The following is a 16,454-nucleotide window of genomic DNA, read 5'->3' as shown; positions in this document are numbered from 1 at the left end:
TGGCCCGTCTAGGTTTCTGTCCGAGCGTGCTACAGAGCAGGGGGAAAAGCGTCTTTGTATTGTGTCTGCATGAAAGAGTGCTCTTGTTGTTCGCTTGTGGGACTATCTGCGCGCCTGGTTCGGTGCTTGCGTGCTTTCTGCGCTTTAATTCTGTTATCGCCCGAAAGATTGTGTCGGTTGATGGTTTGTAGCGGCCGTTCTTTCGTCGCTCCCTTTGGCTTGTATATTTTGTTGCTTAGCTGTTTTGCTGCTTGCTTCTTTGCTTTTGCTGCTTTTTGCTGCTTTGCTTATTTACTGCTTGCTTCTTTGCCTTGTTCTTTTCTGCTATTGGCCGCGAGGCTGCGGTAATTTTGAGTGTTACGTTCTATCGTAAATTAAAACGGTTTTTGTTCTTTGCGCCACTGGTCCTCTGTCGTGCTGGTAGCGGCTCGCGGACCCCCTGAGCGAAGGCCAGGGGCCTTCATCTGGCGCCCAACGTGGTTTTCTTCTCGTTTTTTCTTTTTGTTCTGGAGTACGCTTCCGCACCGCAGGGACCACGAGCACGGGAACGAGGGAACCGCCCCCATCTCAAGACAGCTGGCACTCCCCCCTGGGCCTTCTTGTTTCGCTCCGACATCGGGTCCCACAGCTCATGCATCTGTACCCAATCCCTCTGACCGGCGTAAGCTCACTGAACGTTTCTTATTCAACCTCTCGCTTTCCTTGCGCCCCGCTATTCCGCGCCATCCTGCCTCCGCAGAACCGCTTGACCATTCCGTCGGACCGCTTTGCCCGCTCAATTTCAACGCCAGAGATGCACCGCCGGCATTTTAATGCACCTACGTTCGGGTAATGTCAAGAAGAGCGCGGTTGAAAATCATACTCGCAAATCCACTAGTACGATGCCGGATAAGAAGGACCAGGGTGCGCCCGCACAAGATATGTGCAGCATTATTGCCCAGCTGACCGCGCTGCTCGAGCATCAGACAAACATAACTCCAGCAGCCAGTTTCCATTTGCAGCTCGCTGTGCCTACATATGAAGGGCACACAGATACGAAATCGGTGGCGGACTTCCTTCAGGAAATGGAAGATTACCGCAATGCGCAAGCCATTACGGATGACGTTCTTCTTCAGCGCGTTTTGCCCGTCGCCCTGACTGGGTCCGCCGCCCGCTGGCGTCGTCGCCAGTCATTCCAGAGTTGGGCGCACTTTGAGCAGCTTCTGCGAGCAGAATTCCTCCCCCCCGACTACGTTGTCCGCATAAACGACGAGCTTCGCGCCCGTAGTCAGGCGGAGGGGGAAAGCCTCCAAGAATACATACGGTCCTTTCAGGAGCTTTACGAGCGCGCAGACCCTTCAGCACCTGAAACAGAAAGAGTCACCCGGGCAATCCGGCAATCTCACCCACGCTTCCAGGCTTATCTAAGGGGCCGCACCTTCTCTTCACTTGACGATCTCGCCCAAGCGGCGTCCGATATTCAGGCGGCGATGTTGGCAGAGCTAACTTACCAGCCTCCACCCCCGCCTCAAGCCTCCCTAGAACCGTCTTGCGCGTGGCGCGGTTCTGCATTTGCAAGCCCGGGGGATATCGTACCGCCTCCAAGGGCGCTGGATCCATTTATTCACCGCACCCTTGCCACCCAGGTACCTTTCCGGCCTCCGGTCCGGGAACCTGCAACAACGTTGCGAGGCACTCGGGGCCGCAGCAGGCCTGTAGCGGCTGCCGCCCAATCAGGCGCAGAAGATACACGCAGGAACATTCCAGTCTGCTTCCAGTGTGGGGGACGAGGCCACTACAAGAGCCAGTGCCCGAGCCCACCTGGCTCCCGCCAGCAGGGAAACGACGAGGGCCGGCGGTGGTGAGCAACTACCAGTCGCCGGCCAACGACCTACCGCGCCCCGACGTCCCCTCGCAACATGCAGGCTCCGGGACGCCCTCTCCGGCAGCAGCCGACCCTCACGCGGTGTTACTCGCAACATCGAAGCATCTTGCAGCGGCTGTCAAGCACCGAGCGGGGGCAGGCGTTTCCAAGACTACGAAAAGCCGGGTGTTTTGGTCGTCTCACCATCCTGCTGTCACGGCGCTGAGCCGCGGACAACCTCGGCAGCGGAGCGGGGGACAGAAACAGCTCCTCACACTCAAATCACCACCGGCATCAACGGTAGTAGCTGTACCGGAAAGGTGTCACCCCCCCAGATCGAAGGCCCAGGATCTCGGACAAATGGTGAGGTCTTTGCCGTCCACGTTCAGTCTTCTTGACGACCACCTTGACAAAACACCATTGGTAGCGGTCAGAATGGCCGGAATAGAAGTACCTGCTATTTTAGACACCGGCTCTGCCGTTTCCGTTTTCGGCGACCGTGTGAGAAGCGCCTGCGAGACGAAACGTCTACAGTTACGAAGTGTAAACACGACCCTTCGCATGGCATCCGCTCACGTTGCGTCCGCTACGTCAGCAGCCCGGTTAACGGTTACCATGAATGATAAAAAATTCCGGCAACGCTTCCTACACCTTCCAGGACTTTCTTGTCCCGTGATTTTGGGCCGTAACTTCATAGCCAAAGCAGGAATCGTTCTCGATCTGTCTAAAGGCACCTACCAGTATGGCATGCATGCACATCCACTCAAGTTCATGAGTAAGCCAAGAGAACCACAGACAAATCTGTTTTCCACCAATATATCTGCGGTATCCGAGACTGGTAGTGGTATTCTCACTGTTCTGAAGTCCTTCACAGGATCTCCGGCGGAGAAGACCAAAATCGAGACAGCGCTTAAACCATTTGCAGAAATGTTCACGGAAGCTCCTGGCAGCGTTAATGTGCTGACTCATAGGATAGACACCGGAGGCGCCCGCCCAATTCGTTTCAACCCGCGGCCCCTGAGCATCCACAAGCGAGCACTTCTTGATAGTGCGCTAGACGAAATGATCGCTACCGGTGCAGTAAGACCGTCTAAGAGCCCCTGGGCATTCCCAGTTGTACTAGCACCTAAGAAAGATGGCACGGCGCGGTTGTGTGTCGACTACCGTCGGTTGAACGCTGTCACAGTTCGAGACTCGTACCCCTTCCCATCAATCGATTCAGTGATGTATTCGCTTGGGTCCGCAAAGTTCTTCACTACTTTAGACTGCAGCAGGGGCTTCCTGCAAATTCCGATCGCCCCCTGCGATATTGCAAAGACTGCATTCACTTGCCATCGGGGACTGTTCGAATTTGTCCGATTGCCTTTCGGTTTGTGCAATTCACCTGCAACCTTTCAACGTGTAATAGATATTGTGCTTCAAGACGCAAAGTTCAATTACGCAATGGCTTACATGGATGACGTGGTAGTGTTCTCGAATACCCTGGAGGAGCATCTCCTTCACCTAACCACCGTCTTACAACGAATGCAGGCTGCAGGCATCACCATTAACCCCCGGAAAGTTCAACTGGTTTCGCCCAGAATCAACCTCCTAGGTTTCATCGTCGAGCAAGGCACATTCCGACCTGACGAGGAGAAACTCCGGGCTATACTGCAGCTTCCACCACCAACCGACGTCAAGAGCCTGCAGCGGTATTTGGGCATGGTGGGCTTCTACCGCCACTTTATCCCCAACTGCGCTGACCTGGCAAGACCTCTCCACCAGCTCCTACGGAAAGGTGCCAGTTGGCACTGGACTGCCGTGGAGCAGGGATCATTTCGGGCTCTGTCATCGGCTATCGCCGATACCGCACGTCTGCTGCTTCCCGACCTCAACCTGCCATTCACCGTGCAGACCGATGCAAGTGAGTATGGCATCGGCGCAGTCTTGCTTCAGAAGCACCAAGGAAAGCTTCACCCTCTGGCTTTTGCAAGTCGCACTCTCACAGGAGCGGAGCGGAACTATACCGTAACAGAGAAAGAGTGCCTAGCAATTGTATTTGCACTAAAGAAATTTGACATGTATCTGGATGGGGCTGACTTTACTATTCAGACTGACCACCAGGCGCTGACGTGGCTGTCAAAGCTACAAAACCCAGCCGGCCGTTTAGCCCGTTGGGCCCTCTCTCTTCAGAAATATAATTACAGAGTAGAATACAGGAAAGGCACCTTCAACAAGGTAGCGGACGCCCTGTCCCGAGCACCACTCTCCGGGGATGGCGAGCCGGCACCCGAAGTCCTGGCTGTGGCAGTGCCTGTGGACGCCTGGGGAACACTGATCTCCCGCCAGCAGCTACTCGACGCCCAGCTAAGCGACGACCAGTGCAACTTGATACGCAAGGCACTGGGCGGCGCCAACCCTGCCGGTAACGGCAACTACGACTGCTACATGCAAGCAGACGATGGCCTGCTCTTGCGGTATATACCTGCTGCCGATACGGATTGCGGTGAGTCCCCATTCCGTGTCGTTGTGCCTAGGAAGCTGCGCAAGCCTTTTCTAGAGTACTTTCATGACACCCGGCTCGCCGGTCATAGCGACGGCAAGAAAACATTCGAGAAGTTGTGTCGCGTCGCGACATGGCCGCACATGAGAAAGGATGTCTTTAGATACGTTCGCACATGTCCTACCTGCCAGACCGTGAAACCGAGGGGAGGGAAGCCACCGGGCTTCATGCAACCAGTTGAGAGTCGATACCCATGGGAAATTGTGGCATGTGATGTTATGGGCCCATACCCCAGGTCAGCTAAAGGGAATCGATACTTGTTAGTGGTCACTGACCATTTCTCCAAATGGGTAGAGCTGTACCCGCTGCGCAAGCTGGATTCTAAGATAATCTGGGATAGGTTGTTGGAAGCGTTCACCCGTTTCGGTTTCCCAGCGCAGCTTATCACAGACAATGCCACATATTTCACAGGCAGGATATTCGTTGACACTTGCAAAGCTCTTGGCGTGCAGCACAAAAGGACGACACCATACCACCCTCAAGCCAACATCACGGAGCGTGTCAACAGAAACCTTAAAACAATGCTGGTGGCTTTCACCGAGCGGCACAAGGACTGGGACGTTCGTATCCAGGAGATGGCTTTCGCCACAAGGACCACAGTAAACCGGTCGACAGGGTTTACGCCAGCGGCTATTCTTCTCGGTCGCGAGCTCCGGTTTCCTATTGAGCATGCATTCACCAACGGCTCTGAATTACCAACTTGCAATTACTCCACGTTCACACAAACTCTTTCCAGCCGCCTGGCCCACACTCTGAAGGAGGCCAGGGAAAACTTGGACCTTGCCCGCCTGGAACATGGCAATCAGTACAACAAAGGCAGGCGGGCCCTGGAGTTCGCGGTCGGCGACGAAGTGCTCCGCCGCACGCACCCACTCAGCGATGCTGCAAAAGGGTTTGCTGCTTCCCTCGCGCCTAGATGGGATGGCCCTTACGTGATCGCGAAACGTATTTCTAGTTTGGTGTACCTCTTGCGGGAAAAACACGGCAGCAGAGTAATAGGGCCCGTAAGCTTGCACGACCTCAAAGCGTACTACGAGCGCCCATCGGACAGCAGTTAGCCTTTACCACGAGTCCAGCAGTTAACGCGGCTGTACCCTACGTCCGTTATCTGTTAATCGCGACTTCTTTTTACATTTGCTGTCCTTGGATATCCTCGCCTTACGCAGAATACCATGCTACCACTCCAGCGAATGTGACCAGCCTGGCTGCCACGGCGGCCCATCGAAACATCACCTACGTCGTCGGCCTCTCACCGGGGCGACCGATGTGCGCTAGCGTTGGTTGGGCGAAAAGTGCATTGACTCTGAAGGAGCGCACGCCTTGAGCGCAACTGGGCCCGTCACGGGGAGCACCGAACGACGCCAGACACCATTCCAGCCCATCGCGTGCCAACTGCCCCGAACATTTTGCTTCGCAAAAGCCGTGATGTACTCGACTAGGACGATGCATGGTGCGGTTGGACATAGTGTTGTTACATAGTGTTGTTACATAGTGTTGTTACATAGTGTTGTTACATAGTGTTGTTACATAGTGTTGTTACATAGTGTTGTTACATAGTGTCGTTACATAGTGTCGTTACATAGTGTCGTTACATAGTGTCGTTGGACACCCAGGCGGGTGTCCGGTCTTGTACGGGGGGGAGTGTCGGGCCCTTGGCCCTCTCTGCAGCGCGCACGGGGGAAGCCTTTAAAACGCGCGCCACAACGGCACTCGTCGCATGGAGCATGCGCATCGATCGCGGTATCGTAAGAACTCGCGCGGGGACTGCCGGGAAGGCGGCTGCCCGATAAGAAGGCAGGGGAGACTGCACTCGTGGCTTTTTGCGGGGCGCGGGCCTGGGGAGGCGCTGGTGGGGCGTGGCCCGTCTAGGTTTCTGTCCGAGCGTGCTACAGAGCAGGGGGAAAAGCGTCTTTGTATTGTGTCTGCATGAAAGAGTGCTCTTGTTGTTCGCTTGTGGGACTATCTGCGCGCCTGGTTCGGTGCTTGCGTGCTTTCTGCGCTTTAATTCTGTTATCGCCCGAAAGATTGTGTCGGTTGATGGTTTGTAGCGGCCGTTCTTTCGTCGCTCCCTTTGGCTTGTATATTTTGTTGCTTAGCTGTTTTGCTGCTTGCTTCTTTGCTTTTGCTGCTTTTTGCTGCTTTGCTTATTTACTGCTTGCTTCTTTGCCTTGTTCTTTTCTGCTATTGGCCGCGAGGCTGCGGTAATTTTGAGTGTTACGTTCTATCGTAAATTAAAACGGTTTTTGTTCTTTGCGCCACTGGTCCTCTGTCGTGCTGGTAGCGGCTCGCGGACCCCCTGAGCGAAGGCCAGGGGCCTTCAAACTTGACCAATTAACACAAACAGTATGAGCACAATGCCTTCCCTGGATATTTTCTTGGATAGAACGAAGCATTTGACTTGGACCAATTTTCATTTCAGCCATTTTATTTAGAACTGCCTTACGTAGGTGCTCAACCTTATGCAGTTGGTATTCTGACAAAAAAAAAATCGGGAAAGAAACAAAAAAAAGGAGTACGAACCACGGTGTTATATGAAATCGTTACGAATACTTACACGTGTACATAAAGAATATCTGCGTTTGGCTTTAAGAAGGCGTCCAGTAGGTTTTAACACTTGAATAACAGATATAAAAATCTATTTCTACGTGCGGTAATGGGATAAAAGAAGTTTTAAAAAATGTTTTAGTTGCTAATAGCGTCGACAAAAGGTAGAATATTGCCTGGCGCTCTTCGTTGTGTACATTTACCAGTGACGTTCACTGGCACATGTATCATCAGCAGAGCATCTGTCCTGTTCGCTGGTGTTTGCCTGACGAGCTACAAGCACTCGCTAAACTAATAACGCCCATACACACAGCCCCGTGTAGGCAGCAACGTTCTTTTAGGGCCGACACTAAATTTTGCCACGAATATTTGTTTCTTTAAACATGCGTCATTGTGATCATGCAGTCTGCTACGCTTTATTCGTGGCGTTTAAATAAACAAAGAAGTCAATTAGGCCTCTATTCTTAAGCACATGTGCAATGCAAGATTATCCCGGCCCCCTCCCCCTTGAATAAAGGCTCCTAAAATGAGCACCATAAAATCTTCATGCAAAGAGCTCGAAAAGAATTTCTATTGCTTGTGCCTGCACTCCTAAACTGCCCCCCTTTTAAAATGATAGAGCGGGAAAAGACTGAGATTCAGCTTCTTATTGAAAAAGAAAGCTTGCATGGTAAAAACCGCTTTGGAGTTCTCCGCTACGGTGTCTCATACAGCCCCTCAGTGGCGTAACATGAAGTAAACGCAATGAATCGTCTCTTGAGTGTTTTTCATATCTGAAGTAGCTAAGCTCGACAATAACTGAGTTTTCTAGAAGGCAATGCTAAAGAACTTAGCAACGTGCCTTTCCAGCCACTTCAATTCTAAACAACAGTTTGGGGCGTTAGGATTATAGGACTGCCTTCCCTCACCGACAGGTATTGCCAATTGACTTTCACTCTAGATATTGTATCTTGCAACTGTACTCTCAGTTACTCTGTACTCTCATCTGTACTCTCCGTTCTGGCAGTTAGTCTTAAAGTGACGCGCTTCTTTGGCATCGAAAAGGCATGTTTCTAATGTAGCTGTCGACTCTTCTTGCATGCATGCCTCTTCAGTAAGCCGTTCAATTGCCTGACTCCGTGAATGAAAGTTTTGTTATAAATATTGTTACGCTAAAGCTACAGAGAAAACGGAAGAAGAGGAGAACGAAGTGCGCTCGTCTTTGCGGCGGCTCGGTGTCGGCGCGGCCCCTTTTCATCAATTCATCTTTAAATAAACGCACCCCATGGTAACAGTTTTGTTGAAGGTGCGGGGTAAAACAACAGCGCCCGGGAAGAGCGACGACGAACCGCCCGCAGAAGCGCAATCCGTGGAGTTTCGCCGAAGTCACCGAATTGCCGGTCTGCCACCACAGATGGCTTCCGACGGTGGCAACCCGACACCTTCTTCCAGCTACCCATGGCAGCCCTACATCGAACCTCGAACCTTCGCTAGAAAAGGCCGGGTAGACGTGGACGGATGGCTCAGCTTTTACCAACGTGCAAGTCGGTTCAACGGCTGGAACGCCACCGCCCAGCTTAAAAACGTTGCCTTCTTCATCAAGGGAACCGCGTATGTGTGGCTTGAAAACCCCGAAGAAAACATGACGACGTGGGGAAAGTTCGTAGACGAAATCAGGAAGTGCTTCGGAGATCCGGCAGCTAAAAAGGAGCGTGCAGAGCAAGCCCTAATGGTGAAACCTGCGCGACGTACATCGAGGAAGTGCTGAAGTTGTGCAAATCTATGGACCCTCAGATGACAAAAGAGCACAAAGTTGGTCATCTTTTAAACGGGATCTCCGAGGACCTGTAGCAGTACCTCACCGGAAAAGACAGTCTCGACTTCGTAAGTAACGTCATTCGGCACTGCCGCACATTTGAAGCCTTGCAAGCTCGGCGTATCACACCGAAGTTTGGCCGCATGGCCAACGTAACTAACGTCGCGACTGTTGACGTGGTCCTATCTCCATCCGACCTTGCATCAGTTACTCGGGAAGTGGTGCGTGTAGAGCTGGACCGACGTGAGGCGGCTTCCCTCTCGACTCCGCGGACTCGAGAGCCCTTGTCTCATTACGACTTCAGTGAGGCGCCCATCACCGCCGCCTCCGTAGACGCCTACAACTTCGCTTCTCGCTCATGAGCGCCAAACCCTACTATGAACGCCCGTCCCAGTCATCACTTCCACGACGGTTACTCACCCAGATCACCTGCAGATTCCAGAGAGTGAGACGGCCGTGCCAGTTATCCTGCTACTGACAATTTTTTCGCGTGCCGTGAGCGCCCCATCTGCTTCAAATGTGGTATTCGCGGTCACGTCGCCAGGTTTTGTCCTCATCACCCTTGCACATCACCACCATCCCATGAGCAACCGTGTACTTTTTATCGACGTAGAAATCGGCACGGCGACGGGTCATGCTGGCAGTCTGACTCCGAAAGCAGGACGAACCACAGGCGAATTACCGTAGCGACTCACCAGCTTCTGTGCGGAGCTTGACCCCGCCGCCTTCATGCCAGCGCACGTCTACATGTCCACGACGACGCCTCATGTCACCGCCGCCGGGAAACTAGGCGGCGTGACCTATGGAGGTGAAGTTACCAGTCATTATCAACTACACGCTCCTATGCCTCCGCCAGTCACCATGTGTCATAAAAAAGATTTGAGTTTTAGTGGACAATGTTGCTACGTTGGCCTTAGTGGACACAGGAGCGAGTGTTTCCGTTATCAGCCTGGATTTCAAAACCCGACTAGGCCGTAAAGTGATATTTCGCTGGGATAACGCTAATGCATTTCGTTCTGTGAGCGGAGAGTTGCTCCGACCTATTGGTGTGAGCACCGCGAACTTTTATTTCTACGATAACGTGTATCAAGCCGAATTTGCAGTGCTTCCTCAATATACTCACAACGTAATTCTTGGCCACGATTTCCTACAGCAGTGCGGTGCCACTGTTGACTGCGGTACTGGCGAGCTTTTCCTGTCTCCTCTCGCCGACCAACCTGCTACCTGTTCACGCGCTCTCGCCGTCATTGAAGATGCTGTCTTACCCGCACGTTTCTTATACCGAGTTCGAGGTGCTGCTTGCGGTGTTGATGCCGATACATTTGATGCAATTGTTGAGCCTGTATCTTCGATGGTTGTGAAGAAAAGCGTGCTCGTACCTTGATGCGTATTCTCTGTGGCCTGCGGAACAGCTACACTGTGGGTGTCAAATTTAATCTCTCAGTCTGTTGTGCTACCCAGCGGTATGCGACTTGCCTCTTTTGAAGGGGATTCCAGTCTGAGCATAGGGGCTTTGACTGATGACACGTCACACAAATCCCTAGATCACGGGGCTGATCAAGGTGTCCTTGAAGACTCGTCGCTTTTTTTTAAAGTGATCAAGAAGTCACTGTCTTCAGAGAAGCGTCAAACCCTGGTCAGCATCCTTAACAAACAAGCGATATTATTTGATTTCGCGCAAAACGCTAACAAAGTTCGTGTTCCGACTACGCGGGCTCACCACAGCATCGACACAGGGTGGAACAAGCCTTACCGGAACAAGCCTTACCGCGTGGCCGCGTGAGAGCGCAAGGTCATCGCTCAACAGGCTAACGACATGCTAGCCAATGGCGTCATCCAAGATTCCTCTAGCCTTTGGGCTGCGCCAGTCATCCTCGTGAAAAAGAAAGATGGGTCGTGCAGGTCTTGCGTCGAGCACCAGCGTCTGAATTCTGTGACGAAAAAGGATGTGTATCTACTTCCCCGGATCAATGACGTTACCGACTGCCTTCATTCCGCATCCTACTCCTCATCTGTAGACTTCCGATCTGGCTAATGGCAAATACCAATGCATTCAGCTGACAAAGAGAAGACCGCTTTTGTGACCCCGGACGGCTTGTTTGAATTCAACGTCATGCCCTTTGGTTTGTGCAACGCGTCTGTAACATTTGAAAGGTTTATGGAAACGGTACTGCGCGACCTAAAATGGGAGGTTTGTTTATGATATCTAGACGACGTCGTGATTTTTGGCCGCGCTTTTGCAGAGCACAACCATCGACTGGACGTTGTTTTAACGTAGCTTGAACAGGCTGCCCTTACCCTCAACTCCAAGAAATGTCACTTTGGCCAACGAGAGGCGCTAGTATTTGGCATATAGAGGACAAGCATGGGGTGTGACCAGACCCACAAAAGGTTGCTGCAGTAAGCCACTTTAAAGAGCCGCATTCACAACGCAAGCTGAGGAGCTTCTTGGGTCTTTGCTCGTACTTCCGACGTTTTGTGCCCAACTTTGCCGATACTGCCTACCCTCTAACTTCATTGCTGTGCAAGGATAACCTTTTCACCTGGACAGCATATTGCGAACCTCGTTTCGTCAACTGAGGTTCCTGCTCTCTTCCGGACCCATACTTCGCCATTTTGACTCCTCTACCACAAAATAATTCCACACCGATGCGAGTAGAATCGGCCTCGGCGCCGTCCTCGTCCAGCGTTTTCGTGACGCTGAGCATGTCATTGCCTATGCCAGCCCTTCGTTGAGCAAGGCCGAACAGAATTACACCGTCACTGAGCAACAGCGTCTCGCTGTTATCTTTGCAGTCCAGAAGTTCGGCCCATATCTCTACGGGCGCCGCTTCACGATCGTAACTGATCGCCATTCACTATGTTGGTTGCTTGGTCTCCGCGACCGGTCTGGCCGCCTTGCTCGAAAGGTGCTATGCTCGCAGGAATTTGACTTTGCAGTTCGTTATAAGAGCAGCCGACATCATGCGGACGCCGACTGTCTTTCGAGGCTCCCTCAACCAACACGTGCATCTGACGCCGGCAATTCCGATGACTTTCTGGCCGCCATCGACGGCATTCTTTTTCCCGACCTGGCCACTTTCCGGGAAGAGTAGCGTGACGACCGCAGCCTGGATGCCCTCTTCGCGTCAGCTGCTCAACCAACAGGTAAAAATGGCTTTGTCATCCAAGATGGCAAAGCCATTTGCAAGAATTATGAGGCTGATGGCGCCCGCCTCCTCTTAGTGGTCCCTAAGAATTTGAGAACCGACGTGCTCCATGCTATGCACGACGACTCGACCGCTGGGCACCTAGGTTTCACCAGAGCATACCACTGGATTCATGGCCGATTCTGTCTGGACTAGTATGCGACGGGATATAGAAAAGTATGTGGCCAGTTCTAACAAGTGCCAGCAATTCAAGCGCCCTAATACTGTTCCGGTCGGACTCCTTCACACTGTGGCGCCACCATCATCTCCTTTCGAAATCATTGGAGTGGACCTTGTCGGCCCCTTCCCGCGCTCAACAAACGACAACCGTTGGATTGTAGTCTGCGTCGACCATCTGACACGTTATGCTGAAACCGCAGCGATGCCAACGGCCACGGCTCTTGATGTTTCGAGCTTTCTCCTGTCCTCCGTTATACTGCGTCACGGACCCCCTCCTGTTATTGTTAGCGATCGTGGTCGCCAGATCATGGCTGACGTAGTCGAATTGCTGTTGCGTATCTGTGCTTGCCACTTTCTCCACGCGACCCCGTATTACCCGCAGACAAATGGTCTCGTCGAGTGCACTAACGGAACTTTGACCAACATTCTTTCGATGTACGTCGATTCCAGGCACAAAAATTGGGAGGGTATCTTGCCTTTCATCACCTACGCCTACAACACTGCAAAGCATGTAACTACCGGCTAGAGTCCTTTCTATATTCTGTATGCCAGACCACGCCGCAGCTTCCTTGACACTACTCTACCTTTTAATCCTCATGCGGACTCTTCTATTGCGCAGACTCTCTGCCACACTGAGGAAGCACGCCGCATAGCTCAGCTCTGTACGTTGGCATCCCAGGACCGCTCCAAGATCAGCTACGATTCATGCTATAAGAATGTGTCCTACGACAAAGGAGACGTAGTATGGCTTTGGACACCACTTCGCAAGCGCAGCCTGTGCCAGAAGCTTCTGCTTCGTTACACCGGGCCTTTCGTCATCACCAATCACCTAAGCGATTTAACCTATTCAATCGCTCATCTCGTTTCCAATGGCTACCGGTCTAAGAAGACGCAACTTGTTCACGTCGCCCGCCTGAAACGCTGTCATCCCCGTGACTCCGAGTGGACGTAACAGTTACTCGCCCAGTGGGCTTCGTATGTGAAGGGAGGAGTGTTGCGCTAAAGCAAAAGAAAGAACGGAAGAAGAGGAGAACGAAGTGCGCTTGTCTTTGCAGCGTCTCGGTGTCGGCGCGGCCCCTTTTCATCAATTCATCTTTAAATAAACGCACCCCATCGTAATAATATATTGTATACGTGTATAACTATTGCGTATACGCTCCGCCCTTGTTTTTTTTTTTTTTTATGCGCTGTCGTTTGACGATCACAAATAACCGACAGTAGAATAGTAGAATACAATAGAATAGCGTCAAGTTTTCCGGCAGGGATCTCTAGTATATGTATAGAATAAAACGCAACTCAGTTATAAATGTCATGTCAATCAGTTATCACGTCAGTTATCATGTCAATCTTTTCACACCTAAAACACGCAGGGAACAAACCTGAGCGGCGGCCAAAAGCAGCGCATCTCCATCGCGCGGGCGGTGTACAGCCAAAGCGACGTCTACCTGCTCGACGACCCGCTCAGCTCTCTCGACCCTGTCGTCGCCAGCTGCCTGTTCCGGGAGGTCATCAGCAGCGACGGATTGCTGAGAAACAAGGCGAGCTCCACTTAAACTTGAACGCCGTTTGTGTGTGATCCGTATAAATATGCAGCAGCATAAAAAGCGCAATACTCGTTTTTATTGTACAATACGAAATCGACGTATGTCAACGCTTGAGCTGGCAAGGGAACGTAGTAAGCGCAACTGAGGCGACTCGGTATATGGCGAGCAGGATCCAGCAGGGGAATACAAGAACGGAAGGTGTTGACCGAACAGTCGGTGAGCGCAACGCGTTCGGGGAGAGGAAGTGAATGAGAAGGATTACTTCGTGGGGAATTCGTAAAGGGCAGTGAAAAGAACAACTTTCTGGGGATTGGCTATGCAGACATGGGTGGTACGAATTTCAATGACAGTAGCTGTTCTGCCCTCGGCGACACGAATGACCTTTGTCGTTCCCGGCATTCGGTTTTTTTACCGAGATATAAGCACTCACCATCGGGAGGGGAGCCCGACTGCCGATTAGAGCAGAAACATGTACGCCGTCGACTTATAAATCGAGTAGCTACTGCATTGTGGCGATCGAGAATAAAGGATTTTGGGTTGGTTGGAACAACGCAGCGCTACCTGAGGAGCTGAATTGCCTAGTTTTTCTGCAGGGAGTTTTGTAGAACAATTCAGAGGACGCCTCGCATTGGGCGCTCACGGGAAGACTATAAATGATCACAGTGCAGGGGATATGGGCTGGACTGGTTTTGAAGTGAGGGAAGCTCGCAATAAAATGGATTATGAAGAATGACTGAGGAATACGAAAGAAAGCAAATGGCTGGGAGAGTGTTGAGGTATCTGTAGAGGAAAAACAAAGATGGAGGTGGAGTAAAAGAGCCAGGAAGCTTACCAGCAAGTATGCGGCCTGGCGGGTGGGCAACGCAGCAACAAAAAACGTCAAGCGGAAAGGCAGAGAGGCTGAAATAATCTCATGTGTGGCGGCAATGGAAAAGAAATCGGCCATGAGTAACTACTTAAGAGGAAAAAACGAAATCAGGAAAGAAAGAATTTATGATAACTCAAAGGGAAGCTCATTACTTTTCGAAGAGATCTGGATGGCTTAGAACATGCATGAGATATAAGAAGGAAGAAGAAGCACGTGCTTGCTGCGGTAAAGCTAGGGAAACTATGGAGCATGTTTTATTAGAATGTGAAGATATCTGCCCACCAGTCGATGTAGGCACCACTGGCCTCCTTGAAGCCCTTGGGTTCAGCGAGACCAGTGGAAAAGTAATGTCCGCAATAGAGATTAGTAAAAGGCGATTGGAAGATAGGTGGAAGAAAAGTAGGGAAACAACAAAAAGCGGAGACGTACAAAATCAAAGTTCGCAATAGTGTCTCAGAAACTTTGGTTGTGGGAATTGATAGTGTCTTTTTTTTTTAACCAAGGTAGGACATTAAGCACTATAATAGCAAGAGCTTCGTGGCGCAACCCACCGCTTCGTTCCAAAGGGGACGCTCATAACATCAATCCATCCATTCATCCATCCATCCAGAGGATGGTCGGGAGGGTTGGCGGTAGAAAAATACCGTGTAAGTGAGCGCATGAAGTGAGACTGAACATCAAATTCTTGAGAGGCAACGTGGTCTGGTCGGGCCCGTAAGATCGATGACGGCCAAAGGATTAAAGTAGTCGGGGAGTGGGATCCGGAGTAGACGCCAACGGCTTCGGCAGTGATGGGGGTGCGGGCGATTGGGTGACAGCGAAGACATGTGAATTCATCGTCGGTGCTTCACCATGTAGACGGATTGCGATGCTGCGGAGAGAAGCCTGATGTGGGCGAGGTGGAGAGGCAAAATTCGAGGTTTCTTTATGTATGCGTGTGCGTGGATAGTTCCGTTTTTCCAGTAAGTCATCGACCTAAGGGGTCCCCGAATAAATCCAAGCTTCTACTTTAAGCTGTCCTAGCTTGTGAGCTCGACTTCATGGGTTACGAATCACACTCGAAGCACTCTGCTGAGGTAAAACTTCATGCTGGCAAGGACGAGAGTGGGACCACACGTGGTTTTAGTGCTGATTTTGGCAGCTTTGCGCTACCCTTTCATAAAGGGCCGTATCCATGGGTTTTACGAATTAGTAGTCACTGGTCCGTAGCATTAAAATATCCAATCCAAATATCCGTCGACAGCTGACGAGCACTTTCATTATGTCATGGCATGATTTTCTCGTCTCGCGTTAATAAAGAGAGGAGTACGCTTAATGCTTAATCGTTTCTTTTTTTTTTTATTACAACAAATGTTGGAAGGTGGTTTTATCTTGATTCGTTGTTCTTATCTTCAAGCAAAAACTTTAATTTTCCTCAGAGCTTAGAAGTTCTGCTTGTAAGCATGTCGCCTTTTATAGCACGGTTACTTGGCTAAGTAGATGTTGCATCTATGTATCCATGCAGCTTCCTGCTCCTGCATAACATGCATCTCTTGCAGAAAGCATATTTGACCACATTCGAGTCACTTAACAACTTCGTAAACGTTCTTTTACGCTTGTACAATCAGTATCATAGCGGAAGAACCACGCGCAACGTGGCCCCTCACAGGAACTGGGCTTCTTTCAACATCTTCCGAGAGCTTCAGTGAAATTGAGACACGGTGTGACAGGCATAAACAAATCATAGAAATTGAATATTGCACACCATAAAAAAGGCAATTGTGTCCCAACGCCGCAATGATACAACGATGAGCTGTCATAGCTCGGAGCGGGTTGTAAATAACCCACGTGTAGAATGAACGGGCGTAAGACTGACCATGCTGGTATTTGGCCCTCGCAGCGTTTCGATGAAGCAGCATTTAAATAACCTTGCGTCTCGTATGATAGCGCTGCCTGTGCCTGGTTGCCAGT

General features: G+C 51.2%; 1 protein-coding gene across 1 annotated transcript; it reads left to right on the top strand.

The window, feature by feature from the left end:
* The first annotated feature begins 451 nt into the window (after window positions 1-451).
* LOC126532017 (uncharacterized) lies at window positions 452-3,283 on the top strand. Its single transcript, XM_050179718.3, has 2 exons — window positions 452-1,840; window positions 1,905-3,283. Exons 1-2 carry the CDS (start codon window positions 813-815, stop codon window positions 2,239-2,241), a joined length of 1,365 nt encoding a protein of 454 aa, XP_050035675.3. The 5' UTR covers window positions 452-812; the 3' UTR covers window positions 2,242-3,283.
* The last annotated feature ends 13,171 nt before the right edge of the window (window positions 3,284-16,454 follow it).

The sequence above is a fragment of the Dermacentor andersoni genome, chromosome 9 (assembly GCF_023375885.2).
Source record: "Dermacentor andersoni chromosome 9, qqDerAnde1_hic_scaffold, whole genome shotgun sequence".
NCBI lineage: Eukaryota > Metazoa > Arthropoda > Arachnida > Ixodida > Ixodidae > Dermacentor > Dermacentor andersoni.
The sequence above is the reverse complement of the archived record's forward strand: the minus strand, read 5'-3'. Positions and strand labels throughout refer to the sequence as shown.

Bases quoted from the DNA above. Each gene is read 5' to 3' on its own strand.
- LOC126532017 (XM_050179718.3), top strand. From the start codon at position 813: ATGCACCTACGTTCGGGTAATGTCAAGAAGAGCGCGGTTGAAAATCAT. The intron at 1,841-1,904 runs GTGAGCAACTAC...CGCAACATGCAG, and splicing joins AACGACGAGGGCCGGCGGTG to GCTCCGGGACGCCCTCTCCG.